This window comes from Maniola jurtina, chromosome 28, assembly GCF_905333055.1.
Source record: "Maniola jurtina chromosome 28, ilManJurt1.1, whole genome shotgun sequence".
In the NCBI taxonomy this organism is placed as follows: domain Eukaryota; kingdom Metazoa; phylum Arthropoda; class Insecta; order Lepidoptera; family Nymphalidae; genus Maniola; species Maniola jurtina.
Genome location: NC_060056.1, coordinates 3,822,478 through 3,848,846, shown reverse-complemented (window position 1 = coordinate 3,848,846; position 26,369 = coordinate 3,822,478). Strand labels below are relative to the sequence as shown.

At 38.6% G+C, this 26,369-nt stretch overlaps 2 protein-coding genes and 1 non-coding gene across 10 annotated transcripts in view; 1 reads left to right on the top strand and 2 right to left on the bottom strand.

The window, feature by feature from the left end:
* The window catches only part of LOC123879738, a 94,989-nt gene that overhangs the window by 22,877 nt on the left and 45,743 nt on the right, over positions 1-26,369 (top strand). The window lies entirely within an intron of this gene.
* LOC123879740 overlaps positions 1-26,369 on the bottom strand; it is a 51,528-nt gene that overhangs the window by 17,620 nt on the left and 7,539 nt on the right. For all 5 annotated transcript variants that reach the window (XM_045927642.1, XM_045927641.1, XM_045927643.1 and 2 more), the window contains 10 exons: positions 16,497-17,051; positions 15,813-15,930; positions 14,947-15,180; positions 10,425-10,525; positions 9,046-9,210; positions 8,400-8,522; positions 7,725-7,844; positions 6,856-6,985; positions 1,252-1,375; positions 611-762 (listed from right to left, as the gene is read on the bottom strand). In XM_045927642.1, the coding sequence (XP_045783598.1) occupies positions 611-762; positions 1,252-1,375; positions 6,856-6,985; positions 7,725-7,844; positions 8,400-8,522; positions 9,046-9,210; positions 10,425-10,525; positions 14,947-15,180; positions 15,813-15,930; positions 16,497-16,994 (1,765 nt within the window). In that variant the 5' untranslated portion in view covers positions 16,995-17,051. The remainder of the gene's footprint in view (positions 1-610; positions 763-1,251; positions 1,376-6,855; positions 6,986-7,724; positions 7,845-8,399; positions 8,523-9,045; positions 9,211-10,424; positions 10,526-14,946; positions 15,181-15,812; positions 15,931-16,496; positions 17,052-26,369) is intronic.
* On the bottom strand, positions 18,070-18,148 carry LOC123879752. The gene has a single exon (XR_006799064.1). It is a non-coding gene; the product is annotated as a small nucleolar RNA U3 (small nucleolar RNA).

The window sequence follows — 26,369 nt, the reverse complement described above, 5'->3', positions numbered from 1 at the left end:
ACCTGGTTGGAGTTAGATATAATACGAGTATGTATTATGTTAAACAATGTACCATTTTCACTCGGACGAGTGAAAATGAGACGGATGGACGGAAAGACGGATGGACGGACGGACGGACAGACGGATGGACGAACGGACAGCGCCTTAGTAATAGTGTCCCATTGGACTGGTACTTACCCTGAAGATCAGTTTTAGTGCGCTTACACTCAGCATGAAGAAGAAGTTTACGAACATGAGCAGTGAAAAATAACTTTTTTTAATTTATAGACTAGCGCTTGGCTGCAATCAGACCTGCTAGCAAGTGATGATGCAGCCTTAGATGAAGCGCGCTTGCCTAGAAGTTGCCTATTCACTCTGACTTTAAGGTACCCATATTAAAAGTGGAAGGGAAAACTGATGCCGGAAGGGCGTTTCATATCCTAGCGATTTGGATTAGAAACGAGGAAGCGAATCGCTTCGTACGTGTCCGAGGAAAACTTCTTGCCTCTCGGCTCTGTCTCCACGTAAAAGTGCAGGTCGGTCTATACAATGACTAGATGCAGACCTTGGCTATGCCCAGTGGTTCCATTGTAAAATGGCGAGGGGGAAACTAGGTGGAATATTTCCTTACCTCTCGGCTCTATCTCCACGTATAAGTGCAGGTCGGTCCGTGCAGTGACGCTCAGGTTGTAGTCACAGGTGTCACAGCGGATGCTCAGGTGCCACATCCCCACCAGAGCTGATGTGTCGATCGAGGGCACCACTGCTGGCAACACCGACAGCCTGTAAACCGTTCATACCGTTAAAAATTTGCGCTCACTGCGCTCATAGTTGTAATAGATGTATATGAATACTTAAATACGTATAGCATAAGTAAAGGAAAAAAATCCAAAACCTCGAATTTGTTGTTACATCACGAAAAATATTTAAAATGAACAAATAAAAATTATTAGAATTTTCAAAGTAAGATAACAATACCAAGTGAGGTATCATATGAAAGTGCTTTACCTGTACATTCTTAAGCAGTTTTTTAATTATTTTTACGCATAATAGTCTTTGATTTATCGTGCAAAATGTCGGAGAAAATATCCGAGTAATCCTCGGTGCGCGAGTCTGACTCGCACTTGGCCGGTTTTCCCCTTATCAGTACGGAACCCTAAAAACTGCGAATTTGTGGTTACATCACAAAAAGTATTGTTTCTTGTACGATGCTACGGAACCCTTGGTTTGCAAGGTCGACTCGCACTTGACTGTTAATAACAAGAGACTTACATGTCAACATCCAGGGTGGCTCCCGGGAACACCAGGTAGACGTCTCTTGGAGTCAGGCTGTTGGTCTTCGAGGTTTTGGAGAACAGCTTCACTGACGTCTGGTTGTACAGGTCTATTTGTGGTGCTGCGGGATAAAACGATGGATATTTTTAACCCCCGACCCAAAAGAGGGGTGTTATGAATTTGACGTGTGTATCTGTGTATCTGTCTGTGGCATCGTAGCTCCTAAACTAATGAACCGATTTTAATTTAGTTTTTTTTGTTTGAAAGGTGGCTTGATCGAGCGTGGTCTTAGCTATGATCCAAGAAAATCGGTTCAGCCGTTTGAAAGTTATCAGCTCTTTTCTAGTTACTGTAACCTTCACTTGTCGGGGGTGTTATAAATTTTTAATTTACACTTGTGTCATTAGTATTTTAGGTTAAAACACTCGAATAACTTCTACGCGTTGTGATCTGTATCTCTCGTACGTTTTGGGAGGACATTCCAATAACTCGTTAAAAATATTTAAATAATGTATTTTTCAGAGTGACGCTTTTTAACCCCCGACCCAAAAAGAGGGGCGTTATGCTTTTTGACGTGTGTATCTGTGTATCTGTCTGTGGTAGCTCCTAAACTAATGAACCGATTTTAATTTAGTTTATTTTGTTTGAAAGGTGGCTTGATCGAGCGTGTCCTTAGCTATAATCCAAGAAAATCGGTTCAGCAGTTTGAAAGTTATCAGCTCTTTTCTAGTTTTCTTGTAGAAACGAAGGTTAGATAACCGTTAGTTTCATAATATTCAAGTGTCAATTGACAAATGTCAAGCTGTCAAGATGGACGTTGTCTAGATATACATAATTATTTATTTGAAAATGATGTTTTGGAAAACTCAGATACTTTGGGTCGTAGGCGCGGAATAGTCCAAGAATATCGGTTCAGCCGTTTGAAAGTTATCAGCTCTTTTCTAGTTACTGTAACCTTCACTTGTCGGGGGTGTTATAAATTTTTAATTTACATTTATGTCATTAGTTTTTTAGGTCAAAACACTCGAATAACTTCTACGCGTTGTGATCTGTATCTCTTGTATGTTTTGGGAGGACATTTCAAAAATTCGTTAAAAATATTTAAATAATGTATTTTTAACCCCCGACCCAAAAAGAGGGGTGTTATAAGTTTGACGTATGTATCTGAGTGTCTGTGTATCTGTGTATCTGTGTATCTGTCTGTGGCATCGTAGCTCCTAAACTAATGAACCGATTTTAATTTAGTTTTTTTTGTTTGAAAGGTGGCTTGATCGAGCGTGGTCTTAGCTATGATCCAAGAAAATCGGTTCAGCCGTTTAAAAGTTATCAGCTCTTTTCTAGTTTTCTTGTAGAAAAGAAGGTTAGATAACCCTTTTAGGTTCATAATATTCAAGTGTCAATTGACAAATGTCAAGCTGTCAAGATGGACGTTGCCTAGATATACATAATTATTTATTTGAAAATGATGTTTTGGAAAACTCAGATACTTTGGATCATAGGCGCGGAACAGTCCAAGAAAATCGGTTCAGCCGTTTGAAAGTTATCAGCTCTTTTCTAGTTACTGTAACCTTCACTTGTCGGGGGTGTTGAAAATTTTTAATTTACACTTGTTAGGTTAAAACACTCGAATAACTTCTACGCGTTGTCATCGGTATCTCTCGTATGTTTTGGGAGGACATTCCTATAATTCGTTAAAAATATTTAAATAATGTATTTTTATAGTATGTAGAGAAGTCCGATCTAATTACGATCATTTGATAGATCTCAGGACTTTGTCTGTGGTGGCGTTTGCTGGCGCGCGTGTTGTGACTTTTTGGAGTGTTTTTTTGTGAGAAGTGGCCGGTTTTTGTGTTCTGCTGGTGTTTATTGGTGGTGGAACTGACTGGGAAGCGCTCTAAAGGGGCGCCGCGTGTATGTCGGCGGGCGCCGGCACAGACGAAGTCCATACTTATACAGATAGTTTCCCTAACTTGTAAATTACTGCAAACTTGACATTGGCTAATCAGTGTAAAGCCAGACGAGAGAAAAAAAAATAGATCTCATTAGTCGCGAATCAGGCTGTACCTACATCCCGGATTCCGGATATACTTGATTGAGATAATAATTCCGAAACACTGAACCATAGCCTTGTTACGGTAATTCATTATAATGATAATGATAATGATTGGTGTTGTGTTGATGTGCTGTGGATGAATTGCGCGTTTCATGCTTGATGCGTGACATGAGAAGAAAATTAAATGGGGAACCGAAATGTTCATGGTAGTAGGATTATTAACATATTGACTTATTTTGCGATTTCTATATTAATTATTTTTATTATTAATTTATTTATTAATTTATTATTAATACACATAAACAATTAAAAAATTTGCAAAACCACAGAGGTTTGACTTGCAATACGTACGTCTGCGCTCGACTTCTTAAGTTTACAAGTGTAAATTAAAAAGGAGATCATTCTAGCTCCATACATTTTTGGGCCTTTTCTGAAAGTGCCGGCCAACGAAAAAAAATGGTACGGATCGTTAGAACTAGCCATTTGGAGTAATAGTTAATATGGCAGAAAAGTTGTAGGATTGCTCTGAAACAAGTTATACAAGGTCGAAGATTCGTCATTTTCATACATTTTATTGATTTCTAAAAGTGCTGGGAAACATAAAATAATGTTAGATATTGCTAGAACTAATGATTTGAAGCAATTGTCATTATGACCTGAAGGCTGTGGGGCCATTATATGTCGTGTTATACAAGTTATACAAAAAATTAATATACTTTGTATAATTAATTGCAACCGATTTTATGATTTTGTTACTGTCCTGATTGTTTTATACGAATTTGAATACACGTACAATTATTTTGACTCCCACGAAGTGCTGGATCAGCTGCAATGTGGACAAAATTCGTTTATATATACCTGGATTGTATGCGGCCTTGTAATACTAGGTGATCTCATCCAGCCATCTCCTAAACTTCTGCCACTGGGAATTGGGATATCTCCGGCGAGCTCTGTGATGAATGCACCATTTGGTTATACGTACTGTTCACCATAGTAACTTCGGGCTTGCTTCAGTCGATAGCTGCCCAAAGCAACCTGCGTCAATTCTTCTGTGAATCTAGGAAAGTCATTGAACGGAGGATGTTGGCTTCCATAGCCTGGAAATGAGCTCTCCTACTATTATAATTACATATTGTTTGTGATAACAAGTTCTGCTGAACTGTTTTGCTCACTGGCCGTTCATGGATTACGTCAAGAAAATCACGTGCATGCACGTTGTTGTCTATCAGAAGATGATAGCCGTTCAGCAATGCTGACAAAATCCTGAAATAATCGACCATGTTACTTAATGTCCGGTTACAAATCCTGAATAACCCTGAGTAAACAAAAATCTCTTCCAAAGCGGTCGTTAATCATTTACATTATCCAGCAGCAAATGATAAAAAGTCTAGATTTATTGGCTTTGTCAGTAGTTAGCTGGGTTTTTACTGATGTTTTGTTACTGGCATTTGTGCCATATAACCGCACACCTCAAGAAAGAAAGATTACCTCAAGATTGTTTATGGTATCTCCAAAACCATGGACTAAGATAAAAATCCAGTAAAAATCTTCTATATCATTTAAGGTATCATTTAAAATCTAGGCATTGTAAGTTGCTGCAGCGTGTAGATTATTGTTCCATCGCAACAAATATAAAGGCTTTTAGTGGTTTTGGAACTTGTGGTTAGGGTATGATTTTCACTGAAAAAAGTAATTAGTGCTTTTCTGAAGATATATGTACATGCCTGTATCTGTCTGTACATGCCCTTTATAGATAGCCTTTTTTCTTGAGGCATGCGGTTATGTGACACAAATGCTAGAAACAAAACATTTAAATGAAACCCAGCTAATTACTGACCAAACCAATAAATCTAAACTTGTTACCATTTGCCGCTGGATGGTGGAAGTGATGAACAATTGCTTTAAAAGAGATTTTCGTTTGCTCAGGATTGATCAGAGTGACCGTGCATTAAGTAACGTGATCGATTATTTCAGGATCGCGGTAACATCGCTAAACAGCTATCATGTTCTAGCATAATAACGTGTACTACAGACGTGATTTCCTTGACAAAATCCATGAACTGGTCAATGCGCAAAACAGTTTAGCAGAACTTGTTATCACACACAATAATTATAATAGAAGAAGAGCTCATTTCCAGGCTATAGAAGCCGACATCCTCCGTTCAATGACTTTCCTAGATTCACGGAAGAATCGATGCAGGTTGCTTTGGGCAGCTATCGACTGAAGCAAGCCCGTAGTTACTATGGTGAACAGTACTTATAACCAAATGGTGCATTCATCACAGAGCTCGCCGGAGATATCCCAGTGGCAGAAGTTTGGGAGATGGCTGGATGAGATCACCTAGTATCACAAGGCCGCATACAATCCAGGTATGTATAAACGAATTTTGTCCACATTGCAGCTGATCCAGCACTTCGTGGGAGTCAATATAATTGTACGTGTATTCAAATTCGTATAAAACAATCAGAACAGTAACAAAATCATAAAATCGGTTACAATTAATTATACAAAGTATATTAATTTTTTGTATAACTTGTATAACACGACATATAATGGCCCCACAGCCTTCGGATCATAATGACAATTGCTTCAAATCATTAGTTCTAGCAATATCTAACATTATTTTATGTTTCCCAGCACTTTTAGAAATCAATAAAATGTATGAAAATGATGAATCTTCGACCTTGTATAACTTGGTTCAGAGCAATCCTACAACTTTTCTGCCATATTAACTATTACTTCAAATGGTTAGTTCTAACGATCCGTACCATTTTTTTTCGTTGGCCGGCACTTTCAGAAAAGGCCCAAAAATAATGATCTCCTTTATAACACCCCCGACGATCCAAAGTATCTGAGTTTTCCAAAACATCATTTTCAAATAAATAATTATGTATTTAGGCAACGTCCATCTTGACAGCTTGACATTTGTCTATTGACATAATATTATGAACCTAACGGTTATCTAACCTTCTTTTCTACAAGAAAACTAGAAAAGAGCTGATACCTCTTAAACGGCTGAACCAATTTTTTTAGATTATAGCTAAGAACACTCTCGATCAAGCCACCTTTCAAACAAAAAAAAACTAAATTAAAATCGGTTCATTCGTTTAGGCGCTACGATGCCACAGACAGATACACAGATACACAGATACACAGACACACAGATACACAGATACACACGTCAAACTTATAACACCCCTCTTTTTGGGTCGGGGGTTAAAAAGAGTAAAAAAAGTGTAAATTATTTTGTAACACCCCCGACAAGTAAAGGTTATAGTAACTAGAAAAGAGCTGATAACTTTCAAACAACTGAACCGATTTTCCTAAGAATATTCTCGATCAGGCCACCTTTCAAACAAAAAAAAAACTAAATTAAAATCACTTCATTAATTTAGGACCTACGATGCCATAGACAGATACACAGATACACACGTCAAACTTATCCCTCTTTTTCGGTTAAACTGTTGGGCCGTGAAATGCCATGCGTGAGCTTTGACATACGGTTGAAATTGGTGTGTTGAACACATAGAAGTTTCTAGAAACTTACCATCATTTGGTGGGTAAAGAACAGCATGGTCCACGTCTCCTTCGATGAATATCCTCAGAACAGTGACTCCATTCTCGATTGGTATGCCGAGGGTTATGGCTTCTTCACTAAGGCGTCTCGTGAGAAGAGTCTGTATACAGATAGATGGTTTGAAAACTCCATTAGTATGATGAAACTGACTGACTAACCATGAGTTGGTATTCCCAATCCTCCATCACGTAATCCAAATATTTTTATAACCTTCTTAGGGGAAATCCTGTCATGGGTTCTCCCAAAGATAAAAACTGATTTTGTGGGGACTTTTTCTGATTTATTCAAGTGTTAGTTGTATTATGTGTAGTAGTAGAGACTGAAGTACCAATTGAGGTAACGAATAAAAAGTTTATTAAATAACATCACATTTCTAGGGTTCCGTACCTCAAAAGGAAAAACGGAACCTTTATAGGATCACTTTGTTGTCTGTTTGTCTGTCTGTCTGTCTGTCTGCCTGTCAAGAAACCTATAGGGACTTCCCGTTGACCTAGAATCATGAAATTTGGTAGGTAGGTAGGTCTTATAGCACAAGTACAGGGATAAATCTGAAAACCGCGAATTCGTGGTGACATCATTTAAAAAAAAATTAAAATATGTTTCAATTTTCAAAGTAAGATAACTATACCAAGTAGGGTATCATATGAAAGGGCTTTACCTGTACATTCTAAAACAGATTTTTATTTATTTTTATGCATAATAGTTTTTGATTTATCGTGCAAAATTTTGGAAAAAATACCCGAGTACGGAACCCTCAGTGCGCGGGTCTGACTCGCACTTGACCGGTATATTCTTTGGAGATACGTTACGAACGAACTTTAAAAAAAATGTAAACTTACATCAAAAACATCGACGTTCGGGTGGTTGGTTATCCTTGCTCTCCTGGTTTCAGGCATCGCCATTGGCTCCCACTCTTGCAGCTCAGTTTCTGATGCCAGGTTACTGGAGCCATCCGTGTCCTAAAAAAGGTTTTTTTTTTTAAATTTTTAACTAGCTGATGCTCGCGACTTCGTTCGCATGAATGTAGGTTTTAAAAAAATCCGTAGTAACTCTTTGTTTCTCTGGGATAAAAGTAGCCTATGTGCTAATGCAATGTATAATCTATTTCCACTCCGAACCAAATCCGTCCAGTAGTTTTTGCGTGAAGGAGTAGCAAACATACACACATACATACACACAACTTTCGCGTTTATGATATTAGTGTGATAGTTTGCCTATAAAAAATCTAAAACTTCATCGAGACCACCGCAGCGAGGCATTATACCCAAGATACTGGCAGAATTACCCCTTTGGATGGCAAAACTAATTCTCTTTCCAGGATAGGTTTGCCAGCTCTTTGGATCCACGGTCAACTCGATAACCCTTTTTGAAATTTCCTCAAAGAGAGCTAAGCCCCGGCTAAGATGATAAAAATACCCTCAGAGCAACACCTATCCTCTCTCCTCACCATTCAATCCTCATTAAGAAAACTTATTCCATGCCATACAATGTATTGATAAACAAGAACAACTCACGGTGATCTGCAAAGAGTAAGGCAGGACCTCTCCCTCAGTGTGCGAGGAAACGTTCCTCAAGTCCTGGAGGGCCAGTTCTGACTCTATCGATGGGTGGTTCGGATCCGTCCATATTGTGTATACCTTAAGAAAAAAGTAGTGATACACGTAAAATATTTACATAACTCTAATAGTCTGTTATGTCTTATGTAAGGTTAGCAAACTCAGACCAGCTTGAAACCTGGGGGGTCGATATCTAAACTGAAAAAGCCAGCCTAGGCTGTATACTCGCAAAAGTGTGTCCGTCTATCCATACAGTCTTTAATCTAAGGTCTATCCACTTTGGAGTCCGGACCGGTAATCCATCCCACTAACGGAATTTTTATATTTTTCTTAAATTTTTCTTTACATTCACAACTGTTATGCCCTTTCTGTTAACACATGGTGCAATGATTGACTTTAGGGCTTAATGTTTTTCTAGACAAGAATAACATTTGTGGCTTGCTACAAGTATGTAAAGTGTGTTCTTACTTTCAACCTCTTCTCCACTAAGGCCTGCATGGTCCCCCAAACTTTACATTCACTACTGATATGCCACGTGGTGCAATGATGATTGCCTTTCGGTCAAACATATTTTCCTAGACTAGCGTGCTAAGTGTGCTCTTACCTTCAACCTCTTCTCCACTAAAGCCCTTAAAGCCAGTGGAAGTCTCTGAGGATCACCAGCTCCTTTGTCAGTAACCACGAACAAAGCACTGTCGTATGGTACCAGTTTTGCTGCGGATGCCAAAGCTCGCATGGTCCCATCATTTGTAGAATCAGAATAGACTCCCTGTTAAAAGAAACAAGTGTTAATTAAAAATTTACAACACCCCCGACAAGTGAAGGTTACAGTAACTAGAAAAGAGCTGATAACTTTCAAACGGCTGAACCGATTTTCTTGGATTATAGCTAAGAACACTCTATCAAGCCACTTTTCAAACAAAAAAAAACTATATTAAAATCGGTTCATTAGTTTAGGAGCTACGATGCCACAGACAGATACACAGATAGGTACACAGATACACGCGTCAAACTTATAACACCCGTTTTTTTTGGGTCGGGGGTTAATAAAAATCCGGCCATAACAATTGTCTAGAATATAAAGGGAATCTGCATTTCAGCCTTTTCTGTTCAAGTTCAGCTGGGGATTGATGACTCAGTCAGTGAGTTAAGACTCTTCTTTATGTATACTTAATATTTTAAAGAGGAAAGAATTGTTTGTTAGTTCGTCATTGATAAACTCTAAACGGCGGGCGGTCGCTAGTTGTTTTAAGGAAAAATCGCTTAGTATTTTTGCAAGGCAAAAAATTCATAAATATGTATCAAGTGTGGCTAATTTCTGTACCCATGTGCGCACCTGTCTTGAACTATTGTTCAGGTATGTCGGTAAAATTCACGGTTTGATTTGTCTTTTATTGGAAGAATCGCTTGCCGCATTATTATAACATGTTTAAGGTCAAACGCCGCACGTCGATTTATTTACGTACCTATGATACTAGAGGCCAGGGTAACTTTTTAAATTTACGTTCATCACCATCATCATTTTATTAACCCCCGACCCAAGAAAAGGGGTGTTATAAGTTTGACGTGTGTATCTGCGTATCTGTGTATCTGTCTGTGGCATCGTAGCTCCTAAACTAATGAACCGATTTTAATTTAGTTTTTTTTTGTTTAAAAGGTGACTTGGTCGAGAGTGTTCTTAGTTATAATTCAAGAAAATCGGTTCAGCCGTTTGAAAGTTATCAGCTCTTTTCTAGTTACTGTAACCTTCACTTGTCGGGGGTGTTATAAATTTTTAATTTACGGGTAGAGACACGGGCTTATTAGTGGTCCGGCAATGGGTTGAGATAATGATCTAATCATAATGGACCCTTTAAACTTTCATTTCATTTCATTTATTTGCATAGATTGAGGAGTGCAAATGATGTTATGAGCTTTTCGGTACAGTAACTACCATCTGACATGGAGTGGCATGCAAAATAACTTCCTTTACAATTAACTTACTTGATACTTAAGCAGCAACTTGGCGAGGGCGTCAGCTACCGCTCGATCAGTATTACCACCTGAGGAAGGCTGCAAGTTGTGACGGGACCGCCAGTTCACACCTGCCAACAATTAAAATCACGTTAAGAGGGCTCTCTCCGTCACTCGTTCCATACAAGCGTAGTTCCAATTTCATTTGAATATTATGCAACCAAAGTCCATGAAATTTTGCAGACATATTCTAGAAACTAATATCTATGCCTGTGGTTTTCCAGATTTCTGTTAAAATATTCGGTTTCAGAATTACGTGGTCTTAAAAATTTATTTACAAACCTTTGAGCCACTGTAATTTTAATATTTTTAGATTAGATTTAGATTTTTCTATGATTTTTATGTGAATTTTTAAGACCGCGTAACTTTGAAACCGAATATTTTAACAGAAATCTGGAAAACTACAGACATAGATATTAACTTCTAGAATATGTCTGCAAAATTTCATGAACTTTGGTTGCTTGATATTCAAATGAAATTGGAACTACGTTTGTATGGAGCGAGTGACGGAGAGACCCATCATGAGGAAACCTGCATGCCTGAGAGTCTACCATAATGTTCTCAAAGGTGTGTGAAGTCTGCCAATTCGCACTTTCCAACCGCAACGCAACGCCAAACCTTTCTCACTCTGAGAGGAGACCCGTACTCTGTAGTGAGCCGGCGATAGATTGCTATCAATGGTTAGTTAGCACGTTTCGATCGAGAACCGTAAGCTAACCTTGGTTAGAGAACGTCCAGTTATGTAAGGTTCCGCTCCACTTAACGCCGCGCCGCAACTCAGCAAAAAGTTTTACTATAATTGGCTAGCGAAATTACTTATTGTGTCTGAATGGTTTCGGAAATTGATATTATGTTAGGTGAAACAGCCCGTTCACACTTGTCGCCTGTCGGACCCGAATTTTAATCGGATGTTCCAGTGGCAGAACATTTTGACACAAAAACGGGTTCAGACAAGTGTGAATAACTTCATATAAAATGTTCTGCCACTGGAATATCCGATTAAAATTTGGGCCCGACAGGCGACAATTGGGAACATGCTCTTACGCTCCGGCTATACGCCCCGTCTTGTTGTGTGCAGTCCAAACTGCACAGGCGAGGCTTTTAAACCGACTTCAAAAAAAGAGGAGGTTCTCAATTCGTCGATTTTTTTAATTTTTTTAAATTATGTATGTTTCCCGATTACGCAAAGACGTCTGGACCGATTTGAAATTTTTTTGTCGTTTGAAAGAGTATACTTTGCAGGTGGTCCCATATAAATTTGGTGAAGATCTGATGAATATCTTCGGAGATGGAGAACAGAACTCCTCAATGGATAAGAGTAAATTGCTCGCAATTAGTATAATGGCTATAATGTAACCAGTAGGTTTTTAACTAGGCATAGCATATTTTAGTACAGTGGGCCACTAAAAATTGTGTTTTTTTTAAAAAAAAAACAATTAAAACCGACTTCAAAAACCACAAACACTTTTATTATGCTGGACTTCATACTACATTACACGTGTAGAAACAAAAATTGTTTTTTATTTACTTTTTAGTGTTTGCGATTTTTGAAGTCAGTTTTTTTTTTGAAAATTTGAAACTGCGCAGAGAATAGTATCTTGCCGTCCACACGGCATTATTTATGCTTTAAAACAATTAATATAGTAAAATTGTATTCATTTTAAAAGTTATCGCCCTTGAAAAATGTCTATTTTAGGGAAAATTTGAGCCTCAATAGCTCAACCGGTAAAGGAGTGGACTGAAAACCGAAAGGTCGACGGTTCAAACCCCGCGCCCGTTGCACTATTGTCGTACCTACTCCTAGCACAAGCCTGACGCTTAGTTGGAGAGGAAAGGGGAATATTAGTCATTTAACATGGCTAATAGTCTTAAAAAAAAATCCAACAACTTCATGTCACGCTTTACTTCACAATTCTTTCATGGGACCCCACTAGGCCGGTAATGGCTTGATAATCATTATCAATGATGATGATTTGTTTAATTATTTTTAACCCCCGACCCAAAAAGAGGGGTGTTATAAGTTTGACGTGTGTATCTGTGTATCTGTGTGTCTGTGTATCTGTGTATCTGTCTGTGGCATCGTAGCGCCTAAACGAATGAACCGATTTTAATTTACTTTTTTTTGTTTGAAAGGTGGCTTGATCGAGAGTGTTCTTAGCTATAATCCAAGAAAATTGGTTCAGCCATTTAAAAGTTATCAGCTATTTTCTAGTTTTCTTGTAGAAAAGAAGGTTAGATAACCCTTAGGTTCATAATATTCAAGTGTCAACTGACAAATGTCAAGCTGTCAAGATGGACGTTGCCTAGATATACATAATTATTTATTTGAAAATGATGTTTTGGAAAACTCAGATACTTTGGATCGTAGGCGCGGAATAGTCCAAGAAAATCGGTTCCGCCGTTTGAAAGTTATCAGCTCTTTTCTAGTTACTGTAACCTTCACTTGTCGGGGGTGTTGAAAATTTTTAATTTACACTTGTATTTTCTTATTTTGTTCCAGGTAATTTGAAAATTCTATAATTTTCTGTCTGTTCTGTGAAGTCTGCAATCGATCTATTATGGTAAGGCAGTTGCATTGTAAACTTAATACTCAGTCGGTTAATCAGTTTTACTGTTGGTTGTTTGAAATCCGTAGTGATTGCTAAATTGGTTGACAAATGAAAAAACTCTTGCCGTCCATTGGTGGTACATTTGAGATGGATTTTGGCCACAGATATCTATTAATACAAATACGCTGGACCTACGATTGCCGGCCTGTTTTTGAAGCAACTTGATTTTCGCCATTTTGGCGCTGATAGCAACAGTGAAAGTCATGTGAGCGTACTAGGAACTAAAAGTTAGTGATGAGACATCTGGTTCAACATACTCGTAGTGTCAACATGTCAACACTAACCATTTTGACAAAACCTGTCAATTTTAATTCCCGGTAACGCTCGGTTGGGCGCTTCGAACAAAAAATAACTGTCATTTGCTTAGCACACCTTTTCCAGCGTATTTGTATATGTTCATTTCAGTGGTTTTAGTTTGGAAGCTTACGTAAACAGGGCTCTCTCCGTCACTTACTCCATACAATCGTAGTCCCAATTCCATTTGAATATTAAGCAACCAAAGTCCATGAAATTTGGCAGACATATTCTAGAAACTAATATCTTTTGCCTGTGGTGTTTTAGATTTTTCTAAAAATATGTAGTTTTAAAATTACAGGGGCTCAAAGATTTGTATGTGAACTTTTAAGTCCGCGTAACTTTGAAACCGAATATTTTAACGGAAATCTGGAAAACCACAGGCATAGATATTAGTTCCCGGAACGTTTCTACAAAATTCCATTGAGTATGATTGGTTAGTATTCCAATGAGAGACGAACTACGTTTGTATGGAGCGAGAGACGGAGAGACCCCTCTTATCTTCTATTGCGCAGGGACATAGATACACCTAGACCTGTTCAAGTCATCTAACGTCACTAACTGACAATTATAATAATCATAATCGTAATTATTGGCTGTTACACAAGAAGTTAATTGATGTAGAAAATCTATTTATCGGTATTATATCATAGAGGTAATGCAAAAGTGTGTTTGCTTTTTAATTTGTCCTTCAATCACGCCGCAAAGGAGCAGCGGATGAAAGTAATTTTTTGCATGAATATAGTTGAAGACTTTTTTTTTTTTAAAGAATATTAGCCACGTTAAATGACTAATATTCCCCTTTCCTCTCCAACTAAGCGTCAGGCTTGTGCCAGGAGTAGGTACGACAATAGTGCAACGGGCGGGGTTTGAACCGTCGACCGTTCGGTTTTCAGTCCACTCCTTTACCGGTTGAGCTATTGAGGCTCTAAATTGATTATTATTTAACCGAAATCTACGCGGATGAAATCGTGAAATAATTTAGAACTAAATTAGGTAATACAAAAAGTCAAGTGCGAGTCGCACTCGCACACCGAGGGTTCCGTTTTAACGTACAAGATATACCTAACACCTTCATGTATAACTCTGCAAATTAATAACGGTCTGCGCCATCTATATGTGATTTAGTGAATAAATTTTTCGTGAACACATTTTAATTTTTCTATACTAATATTATAAAGATTAAACCTTTGTATTTTTGTATGTTTGTATTGAATAGGCTCAAAAACTACTGGACCAATTTCAAAATTTCGTTTACCATTACTTAGAGGGACTCTTCCGAATCCGTATAGGCTATATTTTATCCCGGAAAATAGATAGGATTTTTCGTGGTAGTGTCCACCCGTGCGAAGCCGGGGCGGGTCGCTAGTTGTGTTATATAATCACAAATTCACAGTTTTCGGATTTTTTCCCTTACTTCTGCTAGAAGACTTACCTACCTGCCAAATTTTGTGATTCTAAGTCAACGGGAAGTACCCAATAGGTTTTCTTGACAGACACGACAGACGGACAGGCAGACAACAAAGTGATCATATAAGAGTTTTGTTTTCCTTTTGAGGTACAGAACCCTAAAAAAGAACACCACCTACCGTTAGAGTCATATCCCACTATAACGACGTCAGTCACGTTAACCCCTTCTCTCGCCAGCTCGTTCCAGACCCCCAAAGCCCTGTTCAGAGCTAGGGGTCGCAAGGGCACCAGGATCCCCGCTGGGGGTCGGAGCCAGGAGTCTTCCAGCCAGGATTTGAGGGTCGAACTCTTGCTTAATGCTGGTAAAGGACGGGGTTTGTCGATCTTCCGCTTGTCTATGGGTTGTTTGTCGGCTGTGAATAGAAAAAATACGTTACCAACATTATTTATTTATTTATATTATTCAAACAACTTTATTGTTACAAAATTACAAAGACAGAATATATGATACACATTATTAAACAAAGGGCGACCTTATCACTAGAGTGTTCTCTCCCAGGTAACCCATACATTACGAACCTACAGAACTGTAAGACGGGGATTCATTATGTTATGAAAAACCGGCTAAGTGCGAGTCAGACTCGCGCACCGAGGGTTCCGTACTCGGGTATTTTTTCCGACATTTTGCACGATAAATCAAAAACTATTATGCATAACAATATATAAAAATCTGTTTTAGAATGTACAGGTAAAGCCCTTTCATATGATACCCCACTTGGTATAGTTATCCTACTTTGAAAATTGAAACACATTATAATTTTTGTTAACTACCACAAATTCATGGTTTTCGGATTTATTCCTTTACTTGTGTTATAAGACCTACCTACCTACCATATTTCATGATTCTAGATCAACGAGAAGTACCCTAGAGGTTTTCTTGACAGACACGACGGACGGACAGACAGACAGACAGAAGTGATCCTACAAGGGTCCCGTTTTCCCTTTTGAGGTACGGAACCCTGAAAAGAAAGGTGAATATACCTACTTTCTGTCTTCGGGTTCCTCAGCCCTGAGCTCTCATAGTCCTCCTGGTCTGCTCTTGGAGAGGTCTCCTCCACACTATCCATGGACCTTGTTGTGGCCACGAGTGAAGGGGACTCTGACTGAAATATAAAGGTTATCATCTTAGCATTTCGCGTCACCAAAGGCGGACCTTTACAAGCTTACAACATATCAAAGTCAAAGTCAAAATCATTTATTCAAAGTAGGTACAATTTTACTCCTTCCTCCGACTTCGTTCACATGGATATAGATTTTTTTTTAAATCGCGTAGTAACTCTTTGATTTTCCGGGATAAAAAGTAGCCTATGTCCTTCCCCGGGATGTATCCCAAGTCTGTACCAAATTTCATTAAAATCGGTTCAGCGGTTGGGCCGTGAAAACTTAGCAGACAACAGACAGACAGACACACTTTCGCATTTGTATTATTACTAGAGGATGCCCGCGGCTTCGCCCGCGTGGAGTTCGGTTTTTTAAATCCCGTAGGAACTCTTTGATTTTCCGGGATAAAAAGTAGCCTATGTCCTTCCCCGGGATGTATCACAAGTCTGTAGTCTGTACCCTTTAAAATCGGTTCAGAGGTTGGGCCGTGAAAACGTAGCAGACAGACAGACAGACTCTTTCGCATTTATATTATTAGTATGGATTAGGATTAACGGCAATAACTCACTTGAACATTGACTCTGCTCTCATTTTGAACATCCACTACGCTGTCTCTGTTGTAGAAGTTACCATCCATCATAGATACAGTGTAACCCGTTGCAGTCTCTGTGACGTCTTGCATCGTAGTTTTAACCGTATCCTCATTTTCATCTACACAATCTCTGTTATTATCATACTCTGTATCTGATTTCTCAACTATATTTCTGTCTGTCTCTGATATATCATCGTACATAACTGTTCTTTGAATACTATCTGTTGGTACAGTTGTCTTATATACAGCTTCTTTTGATTTGTTTAGTGATTCATCTTCTGTGTCAAGCGTTCTTTCTGGTTCAATCACTTTTGGTTCAGCATTTATTGTATATTCGTCGTAATCTCTTAATATTTCTATTGGTTTTGTATAGTCACTAATGTTTTGGTTTAAATCACTTTGGCAATTGTTTTTAACTATAAAGTTCACTAAAACTAGTACGGTTAGTTTTGTATTGTCAGTTATTAACGCCATGTTTGGTTAGTTTAATTCACTTCACTGTTAACACATTGTCTTCATGTATTTTTGTTTCTGTAAGATGAAGATTAATAGATAATTTACTATTTTCCTGATTTCTGTTTCGATTGTGAGTACCATGCTGGCCAAATCTATATTCAGATTTCATCCACCTTTGAGAATATTATGGAGAACTCTCAGGCCAGGTCTCATGCAGGTTTCCTCGCGATGTTTTCCTTCACCGTTAAAGCAAGTGATATTTAATTACTTAAAACGCGCGTACAACGCCCGGGATCGAACCCTAGACCTCTGATTAGGAAGCGGACGTCCTAACCACTAGGCTATCATACCTTATTTGTACATTAAGGGTCGATTTTCAATCGTCAAATAACTTTTATCTGAGACTTAAATTTGAGGTTTGACAGTTTTTGTATAGGAAATCTGTCGAAACGTCAAATTTATTCCTCAGATAAAAGTTATTTGACGATTGAAAAATTAGCCCTAAACATAGCTATTTTTTAACCCCCGACCCAAGAAGAGGGGTGTTATAAGTTTGATGTGTGTATCTGTGTATCTGTCTGTGGCATCGTAGCTCCTAAACTAATGAACCGATTTTAAATTAATTTTTTTTTTTGTTTGAAATGTGGCTTGATCGAGAGTGTTCTTAGCTGTAATCCAAGAAAATCGGTTCAGCCGTTGAAAGTTATCAGCTCTTTCCTAGTTACTGTAACCTTCACTTGTCGGGGGTGTTGTACCTAAATGTTTAATTTACACTTGTGGATTTTATCGATAGATATCGGTAGATCGCGTAACTTTTCAAATATACAGCCTAGGTGGATACATAAAGAACCGGCAAAGCTGCCTTTGCCGGTACGATGGTAACTAGCCACGGCCGAAGCCGCTGCTGAGAATCAAACTTAGGACCTCACTTATGAGACCGCAGCGTTCACTGCGCTAGGGAGGTCGTCATAAACTAGAGGCAATTACGCCTGACGTATTGTAGTATTTCAATGTGTAATTATAGTGTTTACAACTAGCTTTAATGTCGTGTTTAACAGGGCTCTCTCCGTCACTCGTTTCATACAATCGTAGTTCCAATTTCATTTGGATCACATGATGTGTGCGTCTTGTTAAGAGCTTACTATAGAAATGATCCTATGAAGTAAGGTCTTATTTTTTTCATTTGGATATTAAATAACCAAAGTCCATGAAATTTTGCAGACATATTCTAGAAACTAATATCTGTGTCTGTGGTGTTTTAGATTTTTCTAAAAATATGTAGTTTTAAAATAACAGGAGCTCAAAGATTTGTATGAAAATTTTTAAGACCGCGTAACTTTGAAACCGAATATTTTAACAGAAATCTGGAAAACCACAGACATAGATATTAGTTTCTAGAATATGTCTGCAAAATTTCATGGACTTTGGTTGCTTAATATTCAAATGAAATTGGAACTACGATTGTATGAAACGAGTGACGGAGAGAGCCCTCTTAATGTAGTATGCTAGTAGTATATACCTACTACATCGTTACTCGTATAATAAATAGTAAACCGGGTTTAGCAGTCGAAGGGCTTGCGAGAATTATCACTTGCCACCTTTATGTTGTTTTAAGGGTTAACCCTAATGTTGTTTTTAGGGTTCCGTACGTCAAACAGAAAAAAGGAATCCGGATACTATAAGGGTTCCTTTTTTCTGTTTGAAGTACGGATATTAAGGCTTATAGGATCACTTTGTTGTCTGTCTGTCTGTCTCTCAAGAATCCTATAGGGTACGTCTTGGCAGGTAGGTAGGTCTTATAGCACAGGTAAAGGAAAAAATCTGAAAACCGTGAATAAGTAGGTACTAGATAAACTGACCAATATGGAAATTCTTTTACTTTAATTAACCCCTGACCCAAAAAAAGGAGTGTTATAAGTTTGACGTGTGTATCTGTGTACCTGTCTGTGGCATCGTAGCTCCTAAACTTATGAACCGATTTTAATTTAGTTTTTTTTGTTTGAAAGGTGGCTTGATCGAGAGTGTTCTTAGCTATAATCCAAGAAAATCGGTTCAGCCGTTTGAAAGTTATCAGCTCTTTTCTAGTTACTGTAACCTTCACTTGTCGAGGGTGTTATAAAATAATTTACACTTGTATTCTATTCTAGACAGATAGACAAACAGACTTTTGCATATATAATATTTAGTATGGATATGGATTTTTATTAATATTGATTACATAAACCGCCTCTCAATTCGATCAAGTTTCGATTCAACGGCTATGTTTACCGGCGATGAAGGAAAAAGAAAAAAAAAGAAATTGACAAAAAAAGGCAAAGGAATTCGGCTCCATCGACACTGGCGCACGTGCCCAATTAAGGATAAGTGTGACCTTAATTAAGGTGCGTTGGTTCCGTATACATTTTACGTGAACCAAGGTCAATAGGAAGGTGAATTGCAGTAGTGTAATAGTTACAGTAGGCACTACCACTTTTATAAGTCGCATTGGCAAAAGTCAAGCTGTGATAGCCTAGTGGTTAGAACGTCCGCCTCCTAATCGGAGGTCGGGGGTTCGATCCCGGGCACGCACCACTAACTTTTCAGTTATGTGCGTTTTAAGCAATTAAATAGCACTTGCTTCAACGGTGAAGGAAAACATCGTGAGGAAACCTGCATGCCTGAGAGTTCTCCATGTTCTCAAAGGTGTGTGAAGTCTTCCAATCCGCATCGGGCCAGCGCGGCAGACTATGGCCTAAACCCTTCTCAGTCTGAGAGGAGACCCGTGCTCAGTAGTGGGGCGGAAATGGGTTGATCGTGATGATGATGATGATTGGCAAAATTTGTTTGCGCAGGAAAGCGCAACCTAATGCCAACTATAATAGCTTTTCATAGTCCACCCGTTTAACCCATTTTGACGAGATTTATAGAGCACACTTTGACTTTACTTAGCCTTAATATTGAGTTACAAGTGTAAATTAAAAAATAACACCCCCGACAAGTGAAGGTTACAGTAACTAGAAAAGAGCTGATAACTTTCAAACGGCTGAACCGATTTTCTTGGATTATAGCTAAGAACACTCTCGATCAAGCCACCTTTCAAACAAAAAACCAAATTAAAATCGGTTCATTAGTTTAGGTGCTACGATGCCACAGACAGATACACAGATACACACGTCAAACTTATAACACCCGTCTTTTTGGGTCGGGGTTAAAATGTGAGAGATTTACATCTGTCTTGTTTTAACACTGTCTTAAGTTCAAGCAAAGTCAGAGTGCGATCTATAAATCTCCCCGTTACAGAGATAGCTTGCATCCCGGGGATGGACAGGTTACTATTTGTCCTGAAAAATCTAGGAGTTTCCTGGTTATTAAAAAAAAAAATTGGTTGTCTGTAAAGTCGATTTACTGACGATAGTTGAACGTGACAACAAAGGCCGATTGTGCTTCTTTGTCGCTCGTTCCGCGCTCTCGCTTGCACTTCAAGCCTTACATGGAACGCCTCAGAGCGAGGTAACGTCGCATGAGTCATGTTTTTTCGTGCGTGCAGCCGGCTCTATCGAATTATAAGACGTTGTCACGTCAAAAAATCAAAATCGACGCAGATGAAGCCGCGCGGGCATTAGCTAGTGTTTGATAGATGGGAAAGGGTTTTCATCCGAGTCTCGCGGATCCCCGGTAGTGGTGGGATACCAAAAAACCGGAGCCGCATTCTGACATAATGGGCTGTGAGTCACTCGGCCCTTCGATACGCGATGATTTGGACAGAAACGATATTACGTAGGTACGGTCAGCAGCAAAAACAAACGGTCCGAAAAAACTTTTTGCTTTTATAGTTTTGATATACCTACATATTACTAGTTATAGGATGTAGGTTTTTTAAAAATCTCGAAGAAACTCTGATTTTCCGTGATAAAAAGTTGCCTATGTCATTCATATAACGGTAAAATGGATGGGCTTTTAAGAATCCTGTGGAAACTCTTTGTTTTTCGGGATAAAAAGTAGCCTATGTCCGTCCCCGGGATGTAAACTAACTCTGTACCTTTCATTAAAAGCGATTAAACTGTTGGGCCGTGAAAAGCTAACAGACAGACAGACACACACACTTTCGCATGAATAATATTAAGTATGGAAGTATGAATTAAGCTTTTGATTGTATGTATAGTGGTTCAGATAGCAGAAGTCAGATTTTCGTATTCAAACATTATCTTTTTACATCGTCCATGTTGTAACTTGTAACACATTTAGGTCATCCGAAACTAGTTTTTTATATCATTCCACCTAAATTATTCTCGGACCATGCGCGTGCGCCGGCGATGCAATTTGCCGATTCGTATTGCATCAAAACAAACTTATTTACCTATACGTGTGGTGGGAGGCTTCGGCCGTGGCTAGTTACCACCCTACTGGCAAAGTCGTGCCGCCAAGCGATTTATCGTTCCGGTACGATGCCGTGTAGAAACCAAAGGGGTGTGGGTTTAATAAAAACAGCCATACCCCTTGCAGGTTAGCCCGCTCCCATCTTAGACTGCATCATCACTTACCACCAAGTGAGATTAGAGTCAAGGGCTAACTTGTATCTGAATTTATTATTATAGCTTGGTGGTATGTTTATTGATAGGGTTCCATTAGCACCCTTCAAAAATAAAAATAAAAAAATTCAAAATATTTTTACTCAATTAAACTTTTACAAGTACTTTTGAATCGTCGAATGCGTCTACCACTGGTTCGGAATGCCTTTCCTATCGAGAAGAACTAGCAGGAATCTCGGTGGTTGCTCTTTCCAAAGATTTGATTGGCGCGGATTCCGTACTATTTTTCTAAACTAAATTTGGAGTATCTGCATCCTGCTCTTTTTAATATTGTCAAAAAAGGACGTAGTGTAGCAGCCATGCAGCGTATGATAGATAACTTGATAAATAAAAATACCACTACATATTATTACTTGTATTACTTGGGCTGTATTTACAATATGTGCTTTGGTTACAATTAAAACTGTGGTAGAAAAACGAGGTCCGGAGCTTGATGCTAGACCGAGGTGTTTCGGTCTTGATGATCTGAAGTGAATTCGTTGAAATGCGCTGCCCGGGGTTCGTCCAGGCCAGCAAGATATTTTGAATCGTTCCGAAATTGTGTTCTCTAAGTGACAGCTGCAAAGTGTGTTGCTTTCTTCGCAGCTGCCGGTCTTAAAAGAGGCTGCATGCCTCTACAGTAGCATGAATTTTACATGTAAAGTCTCTAAATTTTATTGCACGCTACAAATTTAAACAATAGGCTCGCAAATGGCAGCTAAAGTCACGAGTTTTGACAGCTCTAAATTAAATTTAAATCTGTCAAACTATGTCTGTCCTTTTCATATTGCATTAGCAAGAAGAGGATACGAATACTCTAAAATTTAGTTGCCAACAGAATCAGTACCAATATCGCGTACGGAACCCCAAAAAAACTAGTTTTAAATGACCTAAATGTATTACTTAACACTATATAAAAAACACTTTGCGCTGCGCTTATGTAAGCTGTTATGGCGGTTTCATGGTGTTTAGTAATGGTCTGTGGCCTATAATAAAACGGCTACTTTCGAGCTTGAAATTACAATCAATTAATTTAAAAAGTTTTTTAGGGTTCCGCAATACAACGAGAAACCCTTAAGGTGGATGCGACGGGTCTGCCCGCGAAATTGGCTCTAGTATCGACTAATTCACACAAAGTAGTCGATACTAGAGCTAATTTCTAAAACTGGACCCTTTCCAGTAAAGATTTTTATGTAAACCTGTGAGGATGATACTGCCATTGTCGCAATTAAAATACCATAAGCCTACGTTGTCGTATCATTTTACAAAGTGCGAAAAACCAAATTAAATTTGAATTTCGCGGGCAGGCCCGTCGCTTCCACCTTAATCGAATGTTTTTCATAGAGTAATGATCCCGGAATGAAAGACGTAGCCTTGACTGACGAGAACATATTCGACGCACGCGCCGCGTACTTCCACTATGTATCGCTTTCCGAATTATATTTTATACTAGCTGTGCCCGCGACTTCGTTCGCGTGGAATAGCTCTCAGCGCGCTTTATATAGCCACGGACGCTCAGGCGCGAGGCGTGTAGTACGTACTCTGTACGTTAAAAATGTTCGCCGTGATTCTTTAAATTGACATAACTTTTTTATTTATGAACCGATTGACATGAAATAAACCCTAAATGTTCACTTAAGTGAAGCTTACTACAATATATTAGAAAAACCGTATCTAAATCGAATAAGCCGTTTCTGATATTAGCGTGCACAAACACACAGACAAACAGACAAAAAAAAATTAATTACAATTTCGGGTTCGACATCGATATAATAACAACCCCTGCTACTTTTTTTATATATTTCCATTGTACAGACACCACTTTTCTACAATTTTATTATAAGATACCTTACCTAACATTTATGTAAGGTACCACGTGCGTTTGATAAATAAGCCACATTGTTGTTTGTTTGTGTTTTGAAATTTTAATAGGCTTGAAAAACTGGTCTAGTGCGTCAGAAGTCAGAGCACGCATAAGGTTTTTTTTATTCAGATACAAGTTAGCTTTTGACTGCAATCTCACCTGGTGGTAAGTGATGATGCAGAATATATTATGTGAATGTTATAGTTCTCCCCGAGAAACAGAAAGACTACAGAGTAGCTATACCCTACGTGCGCTGAATGCACATTTTGTCATTCAAGGCTATGTATATTCCTCATTCCGGGATCATTACACTATGCCAAGATCTTGATAGATCTTTAAGAGGGGTCTCTCCGTCACTCGCTTCATACAAACGTAGTTCCAATTTCATTTGAATATTAAGCAACCAAAGTTTATGAAATTTTGCAGACATATTCTAGAAACTAACTAAGGCGGTGTGTATGTATGTTTGTTACTCCTTCACGCAAAAACTACTGGACGGATTTGGCTGAAATTTGGAATGAAGATAGATAATATCCTGTATTAGCACATAGGCTACTTTTTATCCCGAAAAATCAAAGAGTTCCCACGGGATTTCGAAAAACCTAAATCCACGCGGGCGAAGTCGCGGGCATCGACTAGTAAGAAAAATATCTAAACTGACACCACTTAGTATCATTGCACCCGTGCGAAGCCGGGGCGAGTCGCTAGTAAGTTATGTAAATGTCAGACAGACAGACAGACAGACAAAGTGCGAATCCATCTAAATAAGCTCGGAGACCTCGCTTTGCTCGGTCACTCATAGAGATTACGAGATAGAACATCACTTATAAACACATTATAGTTTGTAGAGTCGATGTAACATGAATACAGATTAGTTAGTCAAGGTCACACATGTATCTGTTATTCCGGGAGCATTATACTAGGAAAAGGAATATCTTTCCTTATTAGGGTTCCGTATCCCAAGACGCCAACAGGACCCTCATTACTAAGACTCCGCTGTCCGTCTGTTTGTCTGTCAGCGGGCTGTATCTTGTGAACCGTAATAGGTAGAGAGCTTAAATTTTCACATAATGTGTATTTCTGTTGAAAAATACCAAAGTACGGAACCCTCGATGCACGAATCGCACTCGAACTTGGCCGGTTTTTCATTTTGTCAACAGTTGGTCAAGGTTCACATTTGCACATAAGTAAAATATTGCCGAAACTTGTATTGTATTTGGCTGGTACCTACTTATTGATTGCGCTGTCTAATATTGATTTATATCGATTGCTTTATTGATTTTTTATGTAATTACTGTCCACAGGTATTCAGCCTATTGCAATTTGAAAATACGTAACTGATAAGATAAATAGTTAGACCACAGAACTCTAGAAAAGGAAATAGAAATGATACGTCTCTAGATGTAACGCATAACTGAGTAGGTTCCTACGGTACTGGAGAGGTTCGGGAGGGTGACGTCACAAGTTGACCGATTTCGGTTTTTAAAGATCCCATGAGAACTATTTTATTGGACTTCGTCTGTGGTGGCGTTTGCTGGCGCGCGTGTTGTGACTTTTTGGAGTGTTTTTTGATAGAAGTGGCCGGTTTTTGTGTTCTGCTGGTGTTTATTGGTGGTGGAACTGACTGGGAAGCGCTCTAAAGGGGCGCCGCGCGTATGTCGGCGGGCGCCGACACAGACGAAGTCCATACTTATACCTCACATATACATATAGTTTCCCTAACTTGTAAATAACTACAAACTTGACATTGGCTAATCAGTGTAAAGCCAGACGAGAGAAAAAAAAAACTATTTTATTTTCCAGGATAAAAAGTTGCCTATGTCAATTTCCAGGGATGCAAGCCACATCGGTTCCTTTCATGCAAATCGGTTAGGCGGATGGGTATTTACGAATCCCGTGGGAACTCTTTGATTTTCCGGGATAAAAAGTAGCCTATGTCCACCCCCGGGATATAAGCTAACTCTGTAACTTTCGTCAAATCAGTTAAACTGTTGGACCGTGAAAAGTTAGCAGACAGACAGACACACTGTCGCAATTATAATATTAGTATGGAAGTATGGATAATAACTGTCTGAAAAGCCTCAATAGCTCCACGATTATAGGAGCGGACTGAAATCCGAAAGGTCGGCGGTTCAAACCCCACCCGTTGCACTATTGTCGTACCCACTCCTAGCACAAGCTTTACGCTTAGTTGGAAGGGAAAGGGGAATGTTAGTCATGATTCAAATGGCTAATATCCTTTTTTTAAAATAAAAAAAAATATAAAAAAAAAAGAAAGAAATATTTAGCAACTAGCATGGTTTCGGAATAGAATAGAATAGATTTTAGAATAGAATAAATTTTTATTCAAATAAACTTTTACAAATGCTTTTAAATCGTCAAATAATTTACCACTGAATCGGAATGCCGTTCTACCGAGAAGAACCAGCAAGAAACTCGGCGGTTGCTCTTTTCAATTGTTCAATTGTTTGTGTTGTAGGAAGCCTACTTTATGCGTTTTCTGGCTCGCACTTGACCAGTTATATTAATTAACATAAGTTGTTATCAGTAGGGAATATTCGCCAGTAACTATGTAAAACAATATTGAATCAAATCAATCCAGCCATTTGCATAAATGGATCTAGATAAGTAACTTTTGTTATTACTGTATGGTACGAGATCAGGTATTCGAATTATCTTTTTAACCCCCGACCCAAAAAGAGGGGTGTTATAAGTTTGACACGTGTATCTGTGTATCTGTCTGTGGTATCGTAGCTCCTAAAATAATGAACCGATTTTAATTTAGTTTTCTTTTTGTTTGAAAGGTGTATCCTTATAGGATCACTTTGTTGTCTGTCTGTCTGTCCGTCCGACCGTCCGTCGTGTAAAAAGTCCAAAAAGTCATATACGCGACCATCCGTAATGTATGTAATAAAATAAAAAACCAGGCAAGTGTGAGTCGGTGGATTTATTCTTTTACTCGTGCTATAAGACCTACCTACC